At 39.0% G+C, this 23,686-nt stretch overlaps 1 protein-coding gene across 7 annotated transcripts in view; it reads right to left on the reverse strand.

Annotated features, from left to right (window-relative positions):
* Nucleotides 1-3,895: 3,895 nt before the first annotated feature.
* Nucleotides 3,896-23,686, reverse strand: part of FBXL20 (F-box and leucine rich repeat protein 20) — a 93,582-nt gene continuing 73,791 nt past the window's right edge. For 3 of the 7 annotated variants that reach the window (XM_069543361.1, XM_069543362.1, XM_069543360.1), the window contains 9 exons: nt 18,866-18,961; nt 17,234-17,360; nt 15,829-15,903; nt 13,332-13,462; nt 11,647-11,707; nt 10,695-10,739; nt 9,025-9,081; nt 7,817-8,029; nt 3,896-6,451 (listed from right to left, as the gene is read on the reverse strand). In XM_069543361.1, coding sequence (XP_069399462.1) covers nt 6,344-6,451; nt 7,817-8,029; nt 9,025-9,081; nt 10,695-10,739; nt 11,647-11,707; nt 13,332-13,462; nt 15,829-15,903; nt 17,234-17,360; nt 18,866-18,961 — 913 coding nt within the window. In that variant the 3' untranslated portion in view covers nt 3,896-6,343. The remainder of the gene's footprint in view (nt 6,452-7,816; nt 8,030-9,024; nt 9,082-10,694; nt 10,740-11,646; nt 11,708-13,331; nt 13,463-15,828; nt 15,904-17,233; nt 17,361-18,865; nt 18,962-23,686) is intronic. The other 4 variants (XR_011247138.1, XR_011247136.1, XR_011247137.1 and 1 more) reach the window with 2 other exon arrangements.

Consider the following 23,686-nt stretch of genomic DNA (forward strand, 5'->3'; position numbering starts at 1 on the left):
CCCAGGGACTGGCTAAGTGTTGGGGCAGGCCTGGTGGAGAAACAAGCAAGAGCAGCTCCCACACACCGACGCTCTCACTCCAGGGCAGGCCGAATGGCTGGACAGGGCTTAGGCCAGACAGCGATGCTGGGGATCAGACCCTGCCAGTCAGCCATTCTCTGCATTTTACCCCTTCCTCAGGGAGTGGGGGTGGAGGCGGGGCAGTGCAAGGGTCAAACAGCCTGATCTGAAGGTAAAATTTCTCCCACAGCACCATTTACCCATCCATCTCTGTCCCCAGGCAGAGTCTGACAGGCAGGGGGAGTCCTCACAGTTCTCTGAGCTCTGCACAGGCCTGTTTCTCAGGGCTGTGCTCTCAGGGTCACTGGAAGGTGGGCAAAGGTGAGGAGAGGAGTTGGGAAATGACCGAGGCAGGTTACCTGGAAAAAAATTCCTGGGAGGAGGAAAAAAGAGGCAGCCAGAATGGGAGGCATCTGAAGGGTGATCATAAAACAGGAAGGGAGAAAGGCAAAATTAAGGCCTTTCTCTCCCCAGAGCAACTCTTCAGACTGGGTAGTCACAGATCCTCAGGGGCCAGCTCTGAGAGCTGCAGCATGGTGAGGGAAAAAAAAATCCCCAAGTATCTTACGATGAGCCCCATCTCACAGATCTTGTATATGTTAGCGGTTAGTGTATTTTTCAGGGGCAGAGTAAGGAGGGAAGTGAGAGAAGAAATCTCAGGCTCACCTCTTCCTGTACTTATTAGAAATTAACAGTCATCAGAGAAACACAGATAAGAAATTATTCTTAAGGGAAGGGGAGGAAAAAAAATTTAAAAACTGATGTAAACCCAGAAAAGTAGCAGCAAAGGTTTCACTTATTATAGGTCTATTATATAGCACTAGGAAAGAAAATCATTCAAGTCTTTAGGCAGGGAAAGGTAAAGGAATTAATCAAACCATGCCAGTTAGAGACTCCTTTTTCACGTTCGGATTTTCTAAGACTTTAGGTTCTCATTCACTAGTGCCATAAAAAAAAAGAAAACAAAGAATAATGACATCAGGGGATGAGAAGGGTTAGGCTAAGGTAACAAACACATACATGTATGTGAGCAGCAGTGTGGGACAGATCTGAATTAATAACAAACAGTATGAGACACTGCAAGCCAAAACTTAGTGGGGCAAAGCTTTCTTCCTTCACTTTAATTAGAAAAAAAAAAAATTACTTCAAAGGTTTTCCTGGGTTCTTGGGGGTACGGCAGTTGAGAATACATGTGTCTGGACAGCTCTCTTCCCTCATCTCTCCCTGAGATGGGGATTCTCATTTACTTCCTACCTGCTCTTGCTCTGGTAGAAACCACGCCCAGAAGTTGCTGGGAAGCACTGGTGGTGTTCAGTGGTGCCGATCCCCCTCTGGGTGACACTGGTCTGCTGTGTGCAAAGTAGAAGCCCTCCTTGCCAGGAAGAAGGGCATGGAGTTCATTAGATGGAAAGTAAATCTGCTCACATGCGAGGCAGTTGTTTGTACATATTCAGAACAGATGCTCGTACCTGAAGCAAAGTACCCCAGTTCGAGAACCAATTTTCTCCTTTACTTTGAATTGCAACTACCATTTCCCCACCCTGATTCTTCAAAACAAGACACTGAAAAATACAGAAAACAAAAAGGGTCAACTGATAGTTTTGGTTGTTCATGGTTCTTTTTCCTAAAAGGGCAGTGAACCAACCTGCCTGAGGAAGCACTGAGTCTCAACACCTGGGAACTAACCTCTACCAAGGTTACTCAACAAAAACAGGAGGCAGAGATGGAAGAATTGCATTATGGCATTTTTTCTTAACACCCATGTAAACTTGTCCAACAATTTTTTTTTCCTGCTGAAAATTAACTATAACTCTCTTGGGCTCCAAAGATTCACTCAGACTCAGCTGAGAAGTTCTTACTGACTTTCCTAAGGATTAAAGGCTCCAGAGATGTGGAACTGATGTTCTTAAGGATAAAAATGGGCAAAACAGGTAGACTTGCCCTGGGATATGGGGCAGGGGGGTGGGTGGGCTGCAGAAGCCCTTCATGCAGAAAACTTACTTGCCTCAAATGGTAGAAAGTTTCAAGTGAGAGGGCAAGTTAGAGCAGCATGCTCTCTTGCTGGAGATGTCAACATGTTATGTTTGGACATCTGGACACAGCAAATACAAGCCAAATTACTTGGATTAATTATACCCTACTGAAATGGTTGTATACAGCTTTCTGTATCTTCCAATCTTCTACTTAACATTTATGATAGAAATAAAGGTGAGAGGCTGAGACTTTTTAACTCCCCTCACCCTCCTACCACTTTAGGGTTCTTTGGTCCAAGATCATTGTAAGGAGGAGGGTTCTGCCTCACGACCTCCAATGAAACACCCTGTCTGTCTTCTCAAACAAGACTTGACTAATTCACATGGCCTAGGTTTGAGGTGGTTAAAGATCCTAGAACTGGTGGGCAGATAGAGAAGGCAATTTTTTAATAAAATGTTCCAGAAGCTCAAAGCATACCACTGAAGGAAGTCTGTCAGCCAGGATGCACAACAGGGATAGAAAATTAACCTTAAATCATGCACACAGGGAGGGGGAAAAAGCAGAACAGACCGATTTCCTTTAAACCCTTCCTCTCTCGTGGCAGCTGTCATGAGCAATCTGACTTTCAGCCCAATAAACATTAAATGGACAAGGGTCCACCATGACCAAGTGTTCCTTGCTCTAAATAACATAGTCACCAAGGATACGCTGCCCATAGGCAGGCAGGAAACCAACTCTTCTTTCCTGGGATACTCTTACACTTCCTAACAATTTCAAACTAAGGTTCCAACTCATACTTTGTTTAGCCTCCCATGGCATTTGTGGGTTATCAAACCAGTAACAATGCATTTTACAAGGCAATTAGAAGAAATAAAAGAACTTGACTGCTACAGCACTGTAGCTATATTGAACCATTTAAACAGTTTGGAAAGCCTGAAATAAAGCATCATAAAAATATTCACCAGATTTCCCTCTAAAAGATGATATAAGGAATATGAAAAATTTCTGACTTACATGTCTACTAAATCAACTTAATGGATGTGGAAATTTATAAAAACCACTTAAGAAATACTTTCACATCCACTAAAGAGCAGAATAAGATGAGAAATGTTTTTTACATAAAAGCACAATGTGCTTTCATATTCCAAATATTGGAAAAAAGGGAAGAAGCCAGATTCCCTTATTCCTTATATCTGACAGTTTGATTTCAAATTCAGTAAGCAAACATCAAAGATCACTCAGTGAAAAATGGCCTGAGCTGCCTTACGGTTACTGAATTCAAGGTTGCCCAGATCAGGACAAGAATTCAGATAGGAAGCTGGATTGAAGACATGGAAATAAATTTGCAGTATCACTGGGAGTGAAGCGTTAAATAGAAGGTAAGGATGGGTATAGAAAGGAAATGGGAGAAGTCTATGAAAAAAAAAAAAGCTGGAAATCATCACCTTCATAGGGAGGGTCAATGAAGATATAAAAGATACTGATGATGCTAGAAAACATAAGGGGAAAAGGATGCTTAGAAAAGAGATGAGCTGGATGTGTAATAACTTTGAGGATACCTTCTTACTTTGCCCAAATCTCTTCTCACTTTTCACTCTGTTTTTTTTTTTTTTTTAATTGAAGGCACACTCCGGAATCAGACAAAGGGACCTAAGTTTTTCCTAATGTTGAGTCAGGAAATATTACGTTCAAATGACAGGCCCCTTTCCACCTGACCAAAACTAACCATGGGTTCTCAAAGTCCTGTATCAACTGACACAGGTTTCAGATTGACATAAAAATACATGTCCTTCCAAGCTTTATGGGTCCCAAGTTTTCTTGAGAAAAGACCAAGGCTCCTGCCTGACCATATACACACCAGTGCTGCACACTCCAGGGCCTTTATTCTCTCACTGTTCTCACCCGCACAAGCCCAGAGAGACTTGCACATGGGTGCACTCTTTGAGAAGAGAAACAGCATTTTCAAGACATTCATGTACTAGTGAATAGGTTTGTTCCTTTCTTAAATAAAGTACCTCAAGAACTTCAACTGTTGGGAAATTAAAATCCACACTCACTAATAAATCAAGGTTTTATTCAGGCACTATTTTTTTTTTTAAACTTTGTACGTTAGAGCTGTTGCCCCCTAAATACATATACACACATACATATATATATTAGTTTTGTCTGAGTGAGTTACCTGGGGATCTGAATATTTTCAACCACATCTAGAAGTGTGTGTGGAAATGTGTATATGTATATATGTGGGATATAGCCAGGAGAGTGGGTTTCACTTTAAAAAAATATATTCCTTATGCGGTAACCTGAAAAGAGGATAAGGGAAAGGAAATGAAAAATACACATAACTTAAGCTTTTAAAAGGGTGTAATAATAAAATAAGATTTAAAATAAATTTAACATGCTAACTAATGGTGGATAGTAGATTCCTAGGACCTTTTCAACTAATTGCTTATGGAAAAGTAAATCACATTTTATTCTTACATATGCTTGTATTACTAACACCTGCAGCATTAAAACAAGCCTTTTAACAGCTTGGATCATGTAGAAGATGACCTAAGATTGTGGTGGGCTGCACATTAATGTCCTAAAAAACCAAAAGTCATCCTATTAAAAAAATCACACAAGGTCTCTAACCTTGATGTTTAGAAATCTACTTCTTATACTTCAGAAACTCATTTTACTTCCCTCATCCTCTATGATTTTTTTTTTTTTTTTGATGAGGGGACCTTCTTCTTGACTCTGAGTCATGGGCACTGAATACTCTGCTCTAAGTTCTGGTGACCAGGCTGCCCAAGACACTGAACCCCCTACTTCCTCTCAATGTTCTCTTTCTGCCACCCCAATGCCTTTACCTGGCTTCTCTGATATTTCATTCATGGAAAGCCTGGAGCTCAAGAGAGAGATGGCTGATGGGTTCTGAAAAGGTTCTAGTCCTTTGAGGCTCCAACATTAGATATGATACCAAACACTGATGTACAGTTGACCAGCTGTTATAGGGTCATTCTCGCATCCCTGATAAGCTGAAATGGGAGGAAAAAAAGAGAAACAGCCCAGCTCAATCGCACAACTCCTCGAGCAGCATTCCTGCTAAAGTAGGACAAATCTCACAGGCACAAATCAAGAGATGCCACTGATCACACCTAGATTTTGGTCAATACACAATATTTGAGCTTTGGTGGCAGTGGCTTTCGGTTTCAGCTTTGGGATTTGCCATTCCACTCTTTCCTAATAATGCATTTCTCTCTCCTCATTAAGTTAGATGGAAGGAAAAATGTGCAGGGGGGAATACTGGGTGTATCATGCATATTATCATTTATCACAAGATACAACAAAAACCAAAAGGCAAAGTTTGTTTTCATCAAAATAGTCTTAGCTCAACTTCTTCTCATAATTTTTCTTGACTGGCAAAGATTCAGGCAGGGTCCCCTAATGGTAAAATTTAGAATTAAAAAAATATTTATTGATAATGTCTCTTTTAAAAATGCTTGGTAACCCCAACTAATCATCCAAAATGCAAACTGTAAACACAACAGCAGCAAAAGAGTAACAACTGAGTGTGAGTGAGCAGACTATGAACAGATGACAGACTGAGCAAGAGTGTAGGAGGGAGCATCGGAGAATGAAAGACAGGTGCACAGTGTGCTACAGAGGCTGACGATTTGAGTGAATAAGTCATCACATCTGGACCACAGTGATTTCAATGCAACCATTTAGCAAACCTCTGGGCCAAATACTACAACACAGGAGGAGGAATGGACAAGCCTTCTTTGTGAGCATGCTCAGCATGTTGGCATGGGAACAAGGAAGCACATTAGCTCTTTAGTCATCTCACAATGGATGGCTACCATTTATAGGATGCAAAGAAATTTTCCCTCTGGTCCCTGATACAACATGTATTGTTTTTCTATGCTTTCCTTGACCCTGGAGGGCTGCAGTTGCTGTTCCAAAATTGCCAAAGAAACCCCTTAACAAAATAAAGAAACCACAGTAGCAGTAACACTGGGTTTGCTGGAATGCCCCCTTCCATCTACCTTGGTTATGATTTTCTTCTGGGCACATCCAACAGGAATGGTTAAGTTTTACCAATCCACATGATAAAGCCAGCACGAACTCAGTCCCCTGGTCACAGAGACAGACTGGGTCAGGGTGAGAATGGGTATGCATATTTATGTGTGGCTCTGGGGATCTGGACGCCGCCCTCTCTTTGTAACCTTTGCCCAGAACACTGGGGTTGCTTCCAATGGAGATCCACCGTAACTCTAGAAGTGTCATTAAATGCTCAGTTCACCAAGGCTGGCCACCTCCACTGTCATAGGATGATGCAGCATCTGCAGAAGCGCTGTCTGCTGCCCCCTACTGACGGGGGTGGAGTGACAGGTGCGAAGTAGGCGTGGACTTTAATATTGGGTAAATGGGTCTGCAACAAGACAGAAACGTTACTAAGAGGGAGGCCTTCAACAGAAACAGCAAGGTTGCTTTTCAGAAAAACCAGAGGGACTGAGTGGACATGAAGGCAGAACAGAGGCTGAGCACAGACAGCAGGTCAAGACCCAGGTTCTACTTCATACCATCGCAGGTTATTCTCAAAGACCATATCAGCTCATATACCTTTTGGTCGCTGCTTCTATAATAATAAAACTGGGGGGAAAAGTCATGCTAATCTCTTAACCTGTCCCAAAGGGATTCCTGGTCGGATTCCCATAGCTGGAAGAAATTATATAAACTTAAAAATTAACTTTTTCTAAGCCATCATTGACAATGTTTCCTCTGATATCTTTAAAAACCCATTATCCTCTTTTAACTAACATGCTTCTAACATTTACTACATAAATGGTTTCTAAACTCCTACTATGTTCAAGGCATTGTGCTAGTTCTGTAAAGGGACAATGGTCAAGATAGAGATCCTGCTCTTAGGGAACTTAGGAGTTTAGACATGCACACAGATAGCTACAGCAGAAGAGTGCTAAGTGATTCTTGAGGATTCAGAGGTGGAATCCCTGGCTGGGGTGGAATCCAGCCAGGCAGGCCTAGGGGCCATAGGCCACAGAAGCAGCTCTGGATGACCTGTGGCTTTCCTCTTTCGGTAAAGAAGAGATATGGATGCGAGGCCTTCCCACTGCAGTTACATCCTCCATCCTCCAGGTCTAAAGGGAGAGGTGGAACTGAGGTCAACTGGAACTTCAACTTAAACCTGCTGCTCCTTTATGCACTCAGATACTATTAAGGCCAACACAGATATTTTTAAAGGTTGGTTGTAAGGGCCAAATTAAGCAGAGTGCCTTTCCCACAACCGGTGTGGAGCAGATGTTCCAATAAATGTCTGTTGAGCAGAACAATCCAACACCAAGATTCATCCAGTCTTTTATAACCTCTTTGCTGGCAACCTGTCTTTCAGTGATTTGGCTATACATGAGTCTGTTAAGAAGGATGGGGCAAAAAGAAAAGGTAAAAAACGGTGATCCAACCACCATTTGCTGTCTTAAAAAGAAAAAGATCCCCAGCACAAGAGTTTGATATGAAAGGCTATACAATTAAAAAATTTAAACCCCATTTAAGTAAATATTTTTTCATGATTTCTTTTCATCCTGCTAAACTTCCATCAGGAACAATAGGAAAGAACTATCTACCCTTAGGTTTGCCTGCCATATTTTTTTCTCTTTGTTGAAAATCCAAGTAAATACAAATATCACAGGAATCTAAACCTTAGAAGATGAAATGGAGGGGGGAAAAAAGGAAAGAGTGCTGAGAAACTAGAGCCAGAGGGTGATGCTGCCATCTTTACCCTGAGTCTCTTGATTCCAGCCCGCGTGATTTGCTGGCAGTCATAGAGTTCTATCCGCTCGAGGCTGTGACAGCTCTTCAAGTGCTCCAGGGACGCATCTGTGATTAGGGGACAGTTGTCCAGTTCAATCACCTCCAGCTGGTCATGGGCACAGGCCCCGTTCCCCAGGTGACGAATTCCATCGTCTGTGATCAGCTCACAGTGAGACAGACTCTGCAGGCAAATAGAGCAGGGAAGGACACTGAAATACTTAATGGCATTCTTTGAATCAGAGGCCTGGGTGTAATCAGGAAAAAGAGCTTTCTGGTTTGATTCTGAAATGTATCAAGCCATCACTAGAGCCATGTGGTGAAATGAAGAATGCCTATCAGAGTCGGTGGGGTTCTGCTTTTGATAATCAATGATCAACATTTCTCCGGGTGATTCTAAATACATCTTGTGAATTCCTATAATGACTGTGGAATAGTTCATAAACAAAATAAGACATCTCCCACAGCCCTCTTGACATACAAATTATTAATTAATACTTTTCCTCTCTTACTGGGACAAGGCGGGGCTCAAGCTTTTCCTGTAAAAATTTTTTTGAAATTTGGACTCAATATTGAATACCTGATGCAGGCCATGCCCGAATAGTTTATTACCTGAAGATGATTCTTACAGCTGTAAGATGTGGTCACCTGTTAACTTTACAAGTTTTCCTTAAATCCCTGGTTCCTCCACGTGAAACCCAGAACCCCTGACTGAAACATGGTTTAATGTGCCACAGAACACCAAGAATGAGCCTAGACACAGAACAGACAACCTGAATTCCTTCTCACAGTGTTACTGGAAGCAGGAGCAGAGACACCCTCAACGTAAAGCTTTGACTGGTCTGTTTTGCAGGAACATTTAGTCCCAGGGAGAAGCAGACTGTATTTGGGGCCATCTCATCTCTTGGATCTCTGGAAACTTAAGCATCATTCAGGCTGGAGTGTAATTCACGCAGGAGGGAGAAAATCTCTTGTCAGTTTTCAGTCTCTAAGCATTGACAGAGGAAACATTTAACTTTTCCCGTTTCTATCTTTCTCCCTTTAGACAAGTCCTCCCGTGGTCTTCTGTAGGTTGACAATTTGGAGAAATATACTTTCCCAAGATGGTAACCAGACACCAATAGAGCTCAGTTTTGAGTAAATCCAATAAATACATAAAATTTCCAAAGTCAAACTCACCAATACTTGAAGTCGAGGACAGTGTATAGAAAGTTGGATTAATGTGCTATCTGTTATCTGGAAGAAACATATAAGTTTATTTTAGGTGTAACTGCAAAAAACTCATGGGCCATACCACATTTGACTACACTTCCAGACTGATATCCTGATAATCATCAAACAACAGAATCTTAAAGTTGAAATCCCATCAGCTACCAGAACCTGTTTTTTGAGAATCTATCCAGGCTAGACTTCAATTCACCTAGTCATCTTTGAACAGGTCTGTTGAAAATTATTTTTGAAATAAACGAAAACTTGTCCCCTCGTAACTTTTATCCACTGGACTTTGTCTGACCTCCCTAGAGCCATCACAGAAGTGAGTCAGACATTGTTCCATGAAAAAAGATTAATGTAGGAACATCCTCAAGTTTTTAGATATCTGACCCATATTTTTATAAGCAATGCCACAACTCAGGACTGGTAACTGGCATGTCAGTTATTTTCCTCAAGGATGGCAGAAAGAAGCTGCTGGGTTAACTACAAACATTCAATAAGGAAAAACTCCTGAGAAACAACAGTCTTTCATAATTATCTTAGGATGAAAAGTAAATCAGCATTTCTTTTCACATAACTCCACAGGGGCTAAGAAATGGCAGGGGGTAGGGGATTATAGTGGGCAAGCATGTATGCATCACTCAGAAAGAGTGGACACCAGAAAGGACACACAGGCATGTGCAAGAGACATGTGTGAACACATTTTAATAAGGATTAATAGGTACTAAGTAGTGTCCAGGTAACAAACAGTTACCTGGAGTATATATAGTTACTGAATATATAGCTGCTATAGTTATTGAAGAATCTTTTCTTCTTTATTTTTACCATTAAAAAATTTCACTGCTTTAAGTTTTTATTTTGGCTGTGCTGGGCCTCGTTGCTGTGCACAGGCTTTCTCTAGTTTTGGTGAGCATGGGTTACTATCGTTGAGGTGCTCGGGATTCTCACTGCAATGGCCTCTCTTGCTGTGGAGCATAGGCTCTGGGGCACACAGGCTTCAGCAGTTATGGCGCATGGGCTTAGATGCCCTGTGGCATGTGGAACCTTCCTGGACCAGGGATCAAACCCATGTCCCCTGGATTGGCAGGCAGATTCATTACCACTGGATCATCAGGGAAGTCCTCTATCTTCTTTTCAGGAGTCCCCCTTTAAAATTTCTCCCTACCCAACTAATAAACTCGAAGCTCTTAACATTGGTCCTAAAAGAAAGTGTTAATAAGGTAGTAAGTCTGCCTGCCTGAAGGACAGGGTTCCACACAGAGTTGGGTCTCTAGGATTAATGACATATGAGGTTCTGGGTCCAATTAAGCTAAAAAGGGACAGATATCTATCAGTGTTGTGGGGCTTTAATTATTTACTAGTATCATAACCCTGTAGATCTAAAGAAATATCTTAATATCTTTATGATCTGAATGCCTGATCCTTCTTTCTTTTTAATGGCAACCTTACTAATGACATGTATTTTCCTAGCACAAATTGCATGAGCACCTGTGCCTGGTATGCCTGGAGGACACCTCAATAAATGGAGAGCCAGTAGGCTCTACAATATGAGACGGTAGGGAATTGGATGTTTCGACATGCATGTATATGTACATTTCTATTATACTGTATTTACAAGTAAAAACCCACAATCTTACCTGAACACACTCTTCCAGGTCCATCTTTTCAAGCTCATGGCAATTCTACAAAATACAAACAACCCAACATTATAGAAAAAACATTAAAAATATAGGAAAAAATTAAGGTCAGAAAACTAAGAAATAGTATTAAATATAACAATGAAATCTCAAGAGCTTCAGAACTGGTGTCATTTTAATACCACTTCCTACCTTACTCCATTACTTACACTTTTTAAAAAGGACTGTATCATAGTGAATTTCTCAATTATTCCACACTTAAAGTGTCTAATATCTTAGAAGTCCAAAGGAATAAATTTCCTGAATATTCACTGAGATTTAGAGATCCTTTCAACCAAAAACAATTCAGTGAAAATGATTTCTTTGGAGGTTTAGGAAGGGAATCTGTGTCCTAATCTAGTTATGCCAAGTACTGCCTCTTGTTCCCTCCCCCATTAGTATTCCATTGATCTGCCCTGAAAGCAAATGCCCTTCCTCGTGGTGTATTACACTGGTCAAAGATGGTATACTTTTAAATACTATTATACAGTGACTTAAAAGCCCCTTCATGTATTAATATCTTGTGGAGAATACAGAAAATCTCTTAAAATCTCTCCATTTAGATTAGGTTTACATGTTTTTTTCGACATTCATTCACCAGTTACATACCAAATAACCAAGTAAATTTCTTTCACAAAGCACTAGGAAATGCCTGCTCAGTTTAACCTAGCATCTTATGAAAAAGTGGAAAATCAAGTCTCTTGAAGGAGTGTCATGCTCTCCAACACATGTCTACCTTTCCAGAGCATTTGCCTGAAGCTTCAGCCCAAGAATGCTCAGGAACACCAACCACAGATATATTCTCCCACATCCCATACCTCAATTTTCTACCCCCTACATTTCCCTATGTTGCTCATTCTTCTGAAATTAAAAATCCTGAACAAAGCCTACAGAATCTGAAGAAAACACTTACCCTGGCCAGAGTGGTAAAGCCTACATCGGTTAATTGAGAACATCTTGCCACTTCTAATATTCTGTTAAAAAAACAAAGTGAAAGTCAACCCCTTGGTCCCTGAAAACTGGATCTATTAAAAGAGCAAGAATTTAAGAAAACAACCTCCTATTCCCTAAGATCTATGTAACACAGAATGACATTCACAGCTAAGCAAGTCTGTATACAGATCTTGCCATTCTCTTTCATGGAGTCATCAAAAAGTGATCCTGTAAATATATTTCAGGGTGACGCAATCAGAAGAATATAATAGAAGCTTGTAGTTAATACCAAAATGCATGATAAATGCACTAAAAAGCCTTCATGATAGCATACTGCTTACCCCCAGAGGGCAGCCTGCTCCTAGAAAACAAATGGAATGGAGATAAATACTCTGTTTCAGTTAATCTTGCTGCTAAAGTAAATTATTCTCTTTCCCTATTTCACATGTAGGTTCACTCAGATTTAAACAGCTTTTAAAAATACGATGAAGGGACTGGTTAATCACAGGCCTGTCCCAAATAAGAAATTCCATATATATGAAAAAAATATCCTTAAGATTCCTGCCTCCTCCCACAGACTTCCAGGGAGGCCCAGCAGAGAAGGAAGCTGAGCTGGCAGTCTCTCTCCTATTCAGGAACTGCTGAACACAACCCTAAACACCAACCACAGGCTTGGGGAATCAAAAGTAGTAGCTCTTTTCTGTGCAAAGTCTGGTGGTGTCTGTATGACAGTACTGGAGAACACTGTATGTTTGCTTACAAATTACTAAAAAAGTTAAAAAAACAAACAAACAAACAAAAAAACCAAAACAAAACCATATAAAGGCCCATGGCCAGGTCATTCCAAAAAAATTTTGAGAAAGTTTTTATTGGTTTACAATGATTGTTATAGGTAAGAAAAGTGGTTTTGTAGGTTTTGGAGCTAGACTGCCTGGGACTGAACACTTATTCCTGCCATTACTAACTGTGAGACCTTGAACCGTTTATTTGACCTCTTTGTGCTCTGGTTTTCTCATCTATAATATAGAGGTAATAACAGTGCTTACATGGCATTACGATGATTTACAATGGCTGACACATTTAATATGTAAGTACAACATAAGCTTTGTTTTAAAGACCAAAAATCAATATGGGCTTGATACCACATGTCTGCTAACATAGCATTCTTAGTAAATATTCAGCTAATCTTGTACTCAGGTAGAGAACAGGAGCCACAGAGAAATAAAGTTTGCTTTAAAACCATCAGTACAAAAGAGGAGTTGTTTTTTTGCTTTAAATATTCCCCGCTATGTACCTGACATCATTACTACAATAGAATAGATAGGCCTCTATAAATTTTCTTCAGAAAGAAATTACATGAAAGCATTAATAAGAGATTATCCCTTTATTTATTTTCTCAAGTAATGAGATAAAATGTTGGTATTTTAGTACTAGTTATATTCTAGTATGGACAGCAAGAAGTAGAAAATGGGACTATTACTCCCAGGTTCAGGCCGATTATATGTAATCAAGTGAGGTAGGAAGCAAGTAGGTGGGCATCTGAAAACGTAGTAGTGGCCTTGTAGAGTCTACCTTAGAAATTTCAAGTTTCCAAGGAATGAGCATGAGTGGAAGCCGCTGCTCCTTTTCTCTGATTTTTTTTTGAGATAAACAAGAAATGTTTACCTAAGCCGAGGGCAGTTCTGACCTAAAGCGTTCAGGATGGCATCTGTGATGTTGGAGCAGCCAGAGGCACAGAGGGACTGTAACTTATGGCACCCTCTGCATATAGTAATGAGACCTTCATCTGTGATTTGCTAAAAAAACAAGAGGGAAAAACCCATAGTTATCAGTAACTTAGCAGAAGATAAAGACAAAAAAAAGTTACCTCTGTGAAGTAAGTGCCCAAAAGAAATAAAAGCGGATTTGACATTAATCACGTAGCAGACCTAAAAGAAAATGAACACTTTCTTTCTTCCTTCCAGTTCCTTTTGATTTACTTTTCAAGAGAATCTGTGCTCATTGCTGGTGCAAAGGGAAGAAGCTATAATGGGGTTCTTTTAACCTAATGGGAGTAACAGGACTGGGAACAGCATGGGGTGCATCTTGGTGTAGGTTCAATTAAATGATTTTAAAACCTAGAAAACAGATAAGAACAGCAGTATTTTAACAGTATAAACACATTTACAAGTTCAAAATTGATACTAAGTTACTTGTGGATGATGCTACTACAGTCTAACATCAACCATAGATCCATTTATTTCTAAATTTGTTTTATAATATAAAGACTATCCTAATTTAATGGAAACAGATGTATCCAACTCAAATTTTGTATGTTTCAAATTATTATTTTAATTTTAAAATGAAAAAGAACACAGAAGATGTTACATTAAAAAAAAAGATGTCATGTATAAACATCTTGTATTGGATATGATCAATATTTTAATTTATCCTTATCTTGATAGATTCACTAATTTTGCTAAGCCTCAGAATAAAGCTTTCCTGTCATTTCTGTTTAATCAAGCAGTATTCTTCGGTTGTAAGGACAACTAAAAAAAACAAACAAAAAACCCTCACACTTTAATTATTCACTGCTTAAATCAGTATGCTCTCAGTATTGTAGAACATACAACTGAAAAATGGATGCAAAGACAGATACAAGATTTGTCATAAGAATGAGTTGATAAGGCATATATCCACAGGAAAGTATTGTGAGGGCTGTGCTGCCTTTTTTTCCTTCATGTTTTAAAGTCTGTAAGGGATTACTGAGGAAAAAAGATGAAGAAAGTCATATTACCAATACTCATGATTTTTAAAAAGAGTAAAAATCTACTAAACTTTTATGTTTTCATATTAGTCAAGAAAAAGAGACTGCATTAAGTATATACTTTGGTCACTTCAACAGCTTCGGGCAGAAACTTCAAGAAGTCTTATGAATGCTGAGAATCATTTCATCACATTGCACAGGAATGACGGATGGAATGACTCATGCCCTGAGATCTGGGTGAAGGTAAACAGTAAAATAAACACATGACAGAGCTGGTTCTTTATGCCAGAAGGGTAGAGGAAATGAAACTAAAACGGTAAATGGTAGGAATGGTGTGTATGTATTTATATGTATGTGACATAAACATAGTATCTGTGCATGTGTACGTAAGTAAAATCTGAAGATGTGTAAGTTTTTTCCCATCACTGTAACATGACAGTTTCATGTTTACAAAAGTTGTGTAAGATCTTTCTTTCAGGCCAAATACTTTAGTTTCATAAATGGAAAGTAGGCAAATTTCTGGTAGTTAGCAACTATGGGAATCAAAATATCATCTCCTTAACTCAGTCTCTAGGAGCACCTTAAACAGATTATTTTTAGCACCATCCCTGCCGTCTATAGGGTCGCACAGAGTTGGACACAACTGAAGCAACTTAGCAGCAGTAGCAGCTTAAGGGCTGGAAGGACAGGATGCTTAAACTGCACAAAACATGGCCCTGTATGTGTCACCCTAAAATGACCACTGTGCTCTTAAGTCTCAAGTGACCAAAGAATAAACAGAAAGTATAATAACCAGAAGGTTTAGCAAAAAGAAGGAAAACCCTCACTAACTTTTTTCACTGCAATGAGAGGCTCTTACTCCAAAGTAACACACATATGTAATTTTTAAGGCAAGAGAGCAAAGTTAAAGGTGTACTGTCACTGCTCTAGGATCCTGAATGGTTTCAGTTAATTCTATGAGCAAAAGCCAGGGGGTCTGTGATAGACACAAAAAAGTTGATAGAGAATAATTTAAAGGGTATACTTTGCTTGTCATCTACTTATATCAGTGGTCCCCAATAGTCATGACTCACTGATAGATCTTAAATTGATGTGACTGCAATTAATTTACCAAAAATATTTTAAAGGCCAAAGTTTATGAATAATTTACTTCTAAAAGGTAAGTTTTCCTAAGTAGAAGAGAAAGGGGTGAGGTTATACTTGAGCTTACTTGGAATTCTGTATAAGCTACTCTCTATCTCATCTACGTCAAAGGCCCTAGGAGTGAGCACTGCTGAGCATGTGAAAAAGCATGATGTTTACTTGAATCCTCAGGGATGAAGTGGACAAACTGCTGGTCATTATGACTGAAACTCTTATAATAACATTACTGAAATGAATTACTAGCACAAAAGAGTGGTTGGAAGGACTGCTTACTAAGCAAGTCTGCAAGTTCAAAGTCACCAGTTCAGGACAGTGTGCACCTATGTACTTGAGAGCTTCATCTTCTAGCTAGAAAAATTAAAAAGAGAGAGAAAAAACTATTACTGATATTGTTTAGTATTTTAAAACTTTAAAATCTTAAAGGTTTAAGAGTGTACATACACACACAGAGTGTACACAGTCATCAATACATTTTAAATGTAGCTAACCAAGTTTCAAATGACCATATGAAAGTGCAATTCATATGATCAGTACAATTATTAGTCTTTGTCATCAGTTTGGGCCACATTAAATTCATATCACCAAATCAAGGGAAAGATAAACACTGCCTAGTGTTCATGGATATTTCTTCTGATAAATTAAATATGCTTCATGGCTTTCTCCTGAAGGATTTTGAAACTAAAGTAACTTTCACATTTCTATACTCCATGTCAAGTTCCTTAACAAACTTTTGGGAGCAGGAGCTGAGAAAGGAATCTGCAGCTTATCTGCTGCTGGAAGATCACTGCTATGAGTACAGTGCTGAGACCAGATGGTAAGTAACTTGACTATAATGATGCATCCCAATCAATATTTTTCAGGGTTCCATAAATAACCAGACTTTCAAGCTGTTGTTTTAAGGCAGTCATACTTTCGAAGCTCTGTTTCAAACAATGGGAAATCCTCCCATTATGGTGAAAGAATGAGGGCATTAAAAAAAAACAGAACCCAAGGCCTGGTTTTAGCAAACATTAATATAAAAAAGGGGGAATAAGAGCATAGCCCTACTTTGTCAGTCACTTCTAAACCCACTCTTGATCATTTCCTTTCACATGCTGTTACCATGTCAATTCCTTTTTCCCCCACTCTAAAACACTGAGATATTAAAAATTTTAATGACAAAATATGTTAGATTTGTGATGTGACTGGCAGGAAATAAGCATCAACACTATAAAATGTAGGTTGCTATAAACTTTGCACATCCAGCTCAAAGTCTCAGGCAGTGATAACCTAGCATGTTTTCTTTTCAGATTAAATTACATGAAACCCTTCTTGCCAACAGCACCTGTTCTATATGATTTTATCTCCTCATCTTTGCCTCTCCTCAAAAATTTTATCTTTGGTCAGGTGTTAATTCTTCTCCTCTTTGGGGGGCCGGGGTGGGGGTGTGGGATCATGCATGGCATGCATGATCTTAGTTCCTCCACCAGTGACTGAACACATGCCCCCTGCAGCCAAAGTGTGGCGCCCAAGGAATTCCCTCCTCTACTTTTTCACTCTAGGGAAAATAATTTTTGGTAAGCATGGGTTTTTGGTCAGTAACACACAACTACGTATCTCTCTAGCCAACATCTTGGGCTGCCCACCAAGCTCATGGTGCCTCTATCAATCTAAAGTTAAGACAGGGAGTTATTATTACCTGTGTGCAGCCTTTTAAGAATAAGGCTTTAAGACCTCCACAGCCTCTCACTAGAGCTTGGATACCATCCTTGGTTACTTGGTCACACCAGGAAATGTTTAATTGCTCCAACAGTGGACATCCCTCACTTAGGAATAAAACAAAATGAAACAAACATATGACTAAATCCAACTCCAAAGGCACCAATGTCTCATTTTATTGGTTACTCCATAACAACAAAAGGTGCATTTATCAATGCTTGCAGTGTTCACGTGGGAGATACCACCAGGAGGACTAGCTCAAATCTACCTTAACAAGCTCAAGCACAATGTTGTTTTCCAGATATTCAAAATATATTCTTTCTGCACTTATCACAACTGTAACGGTCTCAGACAGGAAATGGAAATTAAGTGATTCATTCATTCAAGTTAACAGAGTAATTAAGGAAGAATCAGATTCAATCTCAAATTTTTCTATCAAACAATTCAAGCACTTTTCAAAGCATTAGTAATGAGGACATGGAAAATTTTCTTTTAAAAATTACACAGGATCTGCAAAATTCTCTTTTCTGGGACATATCTAGGGTATATTTTACACAGGCTGATTTTGGATATATGATATTAGACCTCTGCCTTCTATCAAATACTATTTCATTTTTTGATTTCACATTTAAACTATAGAAGAATCCCAAGCTCTAGGGCATTCTTTGGAAAATACTGCTTTGTTTTATAAAATAAAGCCAGGGATCTTGGTTGAAGTTCATTCTTCAACATTAATAGTGTGACTTCAGGCAGTCACCTCAGGAAGTCTGCCAGAGCCTCGCTCAGACCAAGATTAGCAATAGTCCTTCTATCTTCTCCTCAAACTAAAGCATTCATTTTTACCCTGACACTTATTCCTCTGTAATACAACATACTTAAGTGTCTTTTTTCTTCTTCTAGACTCTGAGAAACTTAAGGGTAGAAACAGTATCTTATTCAGTTACCTCCCATGGTTGAATCACAATAACTGGCATTCAGAAGTGTTTTAGATTTTATCTGAAAAGTGTCTACCTCACAAGATTTTCAAATAAATGAGCTCATTTACATGAAGTGCTATAAACTATGAACACTGTTATACTACCTTATTTACTATACCAACAAGCCTTAGATACATGTGTTCTTAAGTATAGAAGGAGCCACATTTTCATATTACTTACACTCTACTTAACTAAATTTAATTTCTTCTTTTAACAGTTTAATTCTTATTATTCATAAATGTAACTAATGCATGGGACCATAATCATTTATAAAAGGCTGATAAAAAAATAAAAGTACAAGGAGAATGGGTACTTCACCCTCCTTTTAAGACATATCTTTTTATAATGTAGTTTTAAAAATTACAATCACATTAAAACAATTAAAACCTACTGAGTGCTTACTACATACAGAATCCTGTGCTAAGCACTTCATTAATGTACAAACTACTATTCTGTTCAGAAATCCTAGTTACTGCTAGTCATTTCACCTGAATTTGTCCTATAATTTGGGCAAGTGGTAAAACAAAGGGTCAATTTTGAACCACAGTACATATCTATAAAACAAGTTTCCTTCAATTCCAACTTAAATAAGTATTTGTTCTGATTATTGGACATTCTTGTTATAAGAAATTTACCTCAGAGCTTTTAGAGACATGTTTGTTATTGATGTACAGGAAGCCAAGTCAAGGTGCCTGAGTTTGGAACAGAACTTGCTAAGGCTAGTACATGTACTGAAAAAGGAGAAAATAATAAACAAATATGAACACAGTCTACTACGCATATTATACACAATTTTCAATAAACAAATAAGAACACATCCTTAGAATTTCATACATGATTCTCACGTGTTACAAAAACTGTAAAATTTCCATACACCAAATATTAATAAAAAGTAGTTATAAATCCAGGGACCTTTGACGTTGAGGAAGAGGTAGGTTCTCAAAGGATAAAAAAAGTTGCGCTGTGTGTAAGAATCTGCATGGGGCAGGGGGGTGCGGGTGGAGGGGGGAGATCGTTTTTGATTCACATTTGGAAACATTAATAGCTATTGACAGTAACTACATTTGCACTGGTAAGAGATTTACAGGCATTTTGTAAATTCACAACACCAGAAAGCTAGCTAGAACATGCTAGCAAGTTGTGATACATGAAAACCAAAAGCTGTCTCTGCTCTTTCACTTAAATCTCTTTCTGTTCATGGTAACACTGCATGGCATTAACAATCAGATTTTTGCAAGGTATACTGAGGATGGACCAGTGTTAGGCTGAAAGAAACTAAGTTATGTAATATTACTGCATGCTTTCCTTCATGAATTTGTTAAAAGCTCTTTTTTCACAGTGGTCAAGTTCCTCATTTAAATTTTTTTTTCAGGTATGGAAAATCTCAAATATACTCCCAAGACTAAATAACAGAGAATGCACATATACCATCATTAAACTCTGACATTTACCAATATTCTACTATTGCTATTTCATCTATTTCCTTCCTTTTTTTTCTTGTTCCAATTTTTTAGAGGAAATCCCAGACATATTATTTCACCTGTAAATATTTCAGGACATATTTCTAACATATAAGGATTTTAATTCCTTAATGTCTGACAACCAGTCTGTGTTAAACTTTTCCCAAATGTATCATAAATGCCTTTGTCAAACTTCCTCTTGTGGTTTCCTTCTGCAGTTTAGTAATGAACACCCTTTCTTGAACATAGCCAATCATCTCTTTCCTTGGTGAAATGTCTATCTAAGTGCTTAGGGCTTTTCTTTTCTTTCAATTGATTTTTTGGGGGGGCCACACTGTGTGGCATGCGGGATCTTCATTCCCGGACCAAAGATCAAACCTGTGCCCCATGCAATGGATGTGCAGAGTCTTGACCACTGGACCACCAGGGAAGTCTCAGGCCTATTTTTAACTGGATTGCCTTGTTGTTATTGACTATAAGAACTTTCTCTGTATCAGTTCAGTTCAGTTCAGTTGCTCAGTCGTGTCCAACTCTTCGTGATCCCATGGATGCAGCATGCCAGGCCTCCCCGTCCATCACCAACTCCCAGAATTTACTCAAACTCATGTCCATTGAGTGAGTGATGCCATCCAACCATCTCATCTCTGTCGTCCCCTTCTCCTCCTGCCCTCAATCTTTCCCAGCATCAGGATCTTTTCAAATGTGTCACTTCTTCACATCAGGTGGCCAAAGTATTGGAGTTTCAGCTTCAGCATCAGTCCTTCCAATGAACATTCAGGACTGATTTCCTTTAGGATGGACTGGTTTCATCTTCTTGCAGTCCAAGTGACTCTCAAGAGTCTTCTCCAACACCACAGTTCAAAAGCATCAATTCTTTGGTGCTCAGCTTTCTTTACAGTCCAACTCTCACATCCATACATGACTACCGGAAAAACCATAGCCTTGACTAGACAGACCTTTGTTAGCAAAGTAATGTCTCTGCTTTTTAATTTGCTATCTAGTTTGGTCATAACTTTTCTCCCAAGGAGTAAGCATCTTTTAATTTCATGGCTGCAATCACCATCTACAGTGATTTTGGAGCCCCAAAAAATAAAGTCTGACACTGTTTCCCCAACTATTTCCCATGAAGTGATGGGACCAGATGCCATGATCTTCGTTTTCTGAATGTTGAGCTTTAAGCCAACTTTTTCACTCTCCCCTTTCACTTTTATCAAGAGGCCTTTTAGTTCCTCTTTACTTTCTGCCATAAGGGTGGTGTCATCTGCTATCTGAGGTTATTGATATTTCTCCCGGCAATCTTGATTCCAGCTTGTGCTTCTTCCAGCCCAGGGTTTCTCATGATGTACTCTGCATGTAGGTTAAATAAGCAGGGGGACAATATACAGCCTTGACATACTCCTTTCCCGATTTGGAACCAGTTTGCTGTTTCACGTCCAGTTCTAACTGTTGCTTCCTGACCTGCATACAGGTTTCTCAAGAGGCAGGTCAGGTGGTCTGGTATTCCCATCTCTTTCAGAATATTCCACAGTTTGTGGTGACCCACACAGTCAAAGGCTTTGGCATAGTCAATAAAGCAGAAATAGATGTTTTTCTGGAACTCTCTTGCTTTTTCCATGATCCAGCGGATGTTAGCAATTTGATCTCTGGTTCCTCTGCCTTTTCTAAATCCAGCTACAACATCTGGAAGTTTACGGTTCATGTCCTGTTGAAACCTGGCTTGGAGAATTTTGAGCATTACTTTACCAGTGTGTGAGATGGGTGCAACTGTGCGGTAGTTTGAGCATTCTTTGGCATTGCCTCTCTTTGGGATTGGAATGAAAACTGACCTTTCCCAGTCCTGTGGCCACTGCTGAGTTTTCCAAATTTGCTGGCATACTGAGTGCAGCACTTTCACAGCATCATCTTTTGGGATTTGAAACAGCTCAACTGGAATCCCATCACTTCCACTAGCTTTGTTCGTAGTGATGCTTTCTAAAGCCCATTTGACTTCACATTCCAGGATGCCTGGCTCTAGGTGAGTGATCATACCATCGTGATTATCTGGGAAGTGAAGATCTTTTTTGTATAGTTCTTCTGTGTATTCTTGCCTCCTCTTCTTAATATCTTCTGCTTCTGCTTTCTCTATATATTCTTGATACATAATTTAATGGTTTTCAGTGTAGAAATCTGGTATTTCTTATTCTCAGTAGGTTTTTCATGGAAGCTTTTGATCTTGTTAAGGAAACTCCTTTCTATTCTTTGTTGCTTTTTTTTTTTTTGGCTGTGCCACTCAACTTGCAGGATTTTAGTTCCCCAATGAGGGATTGAACAGTGAAAGCACTGAGTCCTAACCATTTGAACCACTAGGAGATTCCCTGCTGAAAACTTATCATAAATGAGTGTTAAGAGTTTGTTATGTGCTTTTACTGCATCTAATGAAGCATTAGTTAGTTCTACTATTGCATAGCAAATTACCTTAAAACTGAGCAGCTTAAAATAATTATTATTTATTATCTCAGTTTTCATGAGTCAGGAATACATGCACAGGCAGCACAGCAGGGTGACTTGGACTCAGGATCTCTCACAAGGCTACCATCAAGGTATACTAGCCATAGCTGGAATCATCTCAAAGGTAGCTAGATACTGATTCCCTTCCAAGCTCATTTAGGTTAAGTGGAGGTTGGCAGACTTAAGATGACCCAATTCCAAGCTTCCCCATTTGGTTTTTGATAGAATTCAAGCTCTTGCTGGCTGTTGGCCAGAGACCTCAGTTTCCTGCCACATGGGCCTCTCCACAGAGCTACTCACAAGAGGGCAGAATGCTTCCCCAGCTGGAGAAGAAAGTAGAGCAAGATAGAAGACACAGTCTTTCTGGAACCTAGTCTCCAAAGTGATACCCAATCTCTTTTGCAGTATTCTATTGTTAGAAAATGAGACACTATGTCCAGTGTACACTCAAGGGGAAAAGATTACACAAAAGTGCAAACAAGAAGAGGCAGTGATTATCTGGGGGCCAGTTTAGAAGCTGCCCATCACAATGAAAATGGTCATGTGGTTTTTGTCCTTTATTCATTCCAGAGGACAGTAAATCTCAGCAGCTGCTTATTTTTGTATGTCCAGGAAGTCAAGAATGGTTTTGGCATTTTTAAATGGTTGAAAGAAAGTCAAAAGAAGATACTATTTTGTGACATGTGACATTAAATGAAATTAAAGTCTCAGCAACATGCAATAAAGTTTCATTGGAGCAGAGCCATGTTCATTTGTTAACGTACTATCTGTGGCCACTTTGTAAAACACTGGCAGGGTTGACACTGACAGAGACTACATGGCCAACAGAGCCTAAAATATTTCCTTATCAGCCCTATACAGAAAAGTTTGTTGTTCTCTGCTTTATTCTAATTATTATGAAAAATTACATTAATTGATTTTCAGATGTTAAACCCCATGTATTTCTGGGATAAATCCCACTTAGATAATATTCAACCCTTTTATATGTTGCTAGATTCAGTTTGCTAATATTTTATTAAGTATTTCTCCACCTCTGTGTCTGAGGAATATAGTAGACTTCCTTTTATTGTGATGTTTTTGCTTGGCTTTGGTATCAGAAAAATACTGGCTGCATAGGACAAGTTATGAATTATTTCCTTTTACTTTATGAGTGAGTTTGAATATTAGTATTCTTCCTTCTTTTGATGGACTCACCAGTGAAGTCATATGGGCCTGTGCAGTTTTTTTGTGGGGGACAATTTTAAATTATTGTATTTACTTCTGTAGATTTATTTAGAGAGTAAATCTGTACCTTCCCAGGAACTGGTCCATCCCACCTAGGTTGTCTGATTAATTTATGATATTACCTGACAAACACTTCATCTTGTCTGCTTTTGACAATTTGAGTCTACCCTCTTATTTTCTTGGTCTAGGTTTGTCAATTAAAAAAACTTTTTTCAATGATTATTAATTGTGTTACTGTTTTTGTTTCTTGTTTCACTGATATCCATTCTAATCTTTATTTTTCCT

Source organism: Ovis canadensis, chromosome 11, assembly GCF_042477335.2.
Source record: "Ovis canadensis isolate MfBH-ARS-UI-01 breed Bighorn chromosome 11, ARS-UI_OviCan_v2, whole genome shotgun sequence".
Taxonomy (NCBI): domain Eukaryota; kingdom Metazoa; phylum Chordata; class Mammalia; order Artiodactyla; family Bovidae; genus Ovis; species Ovis canadensis.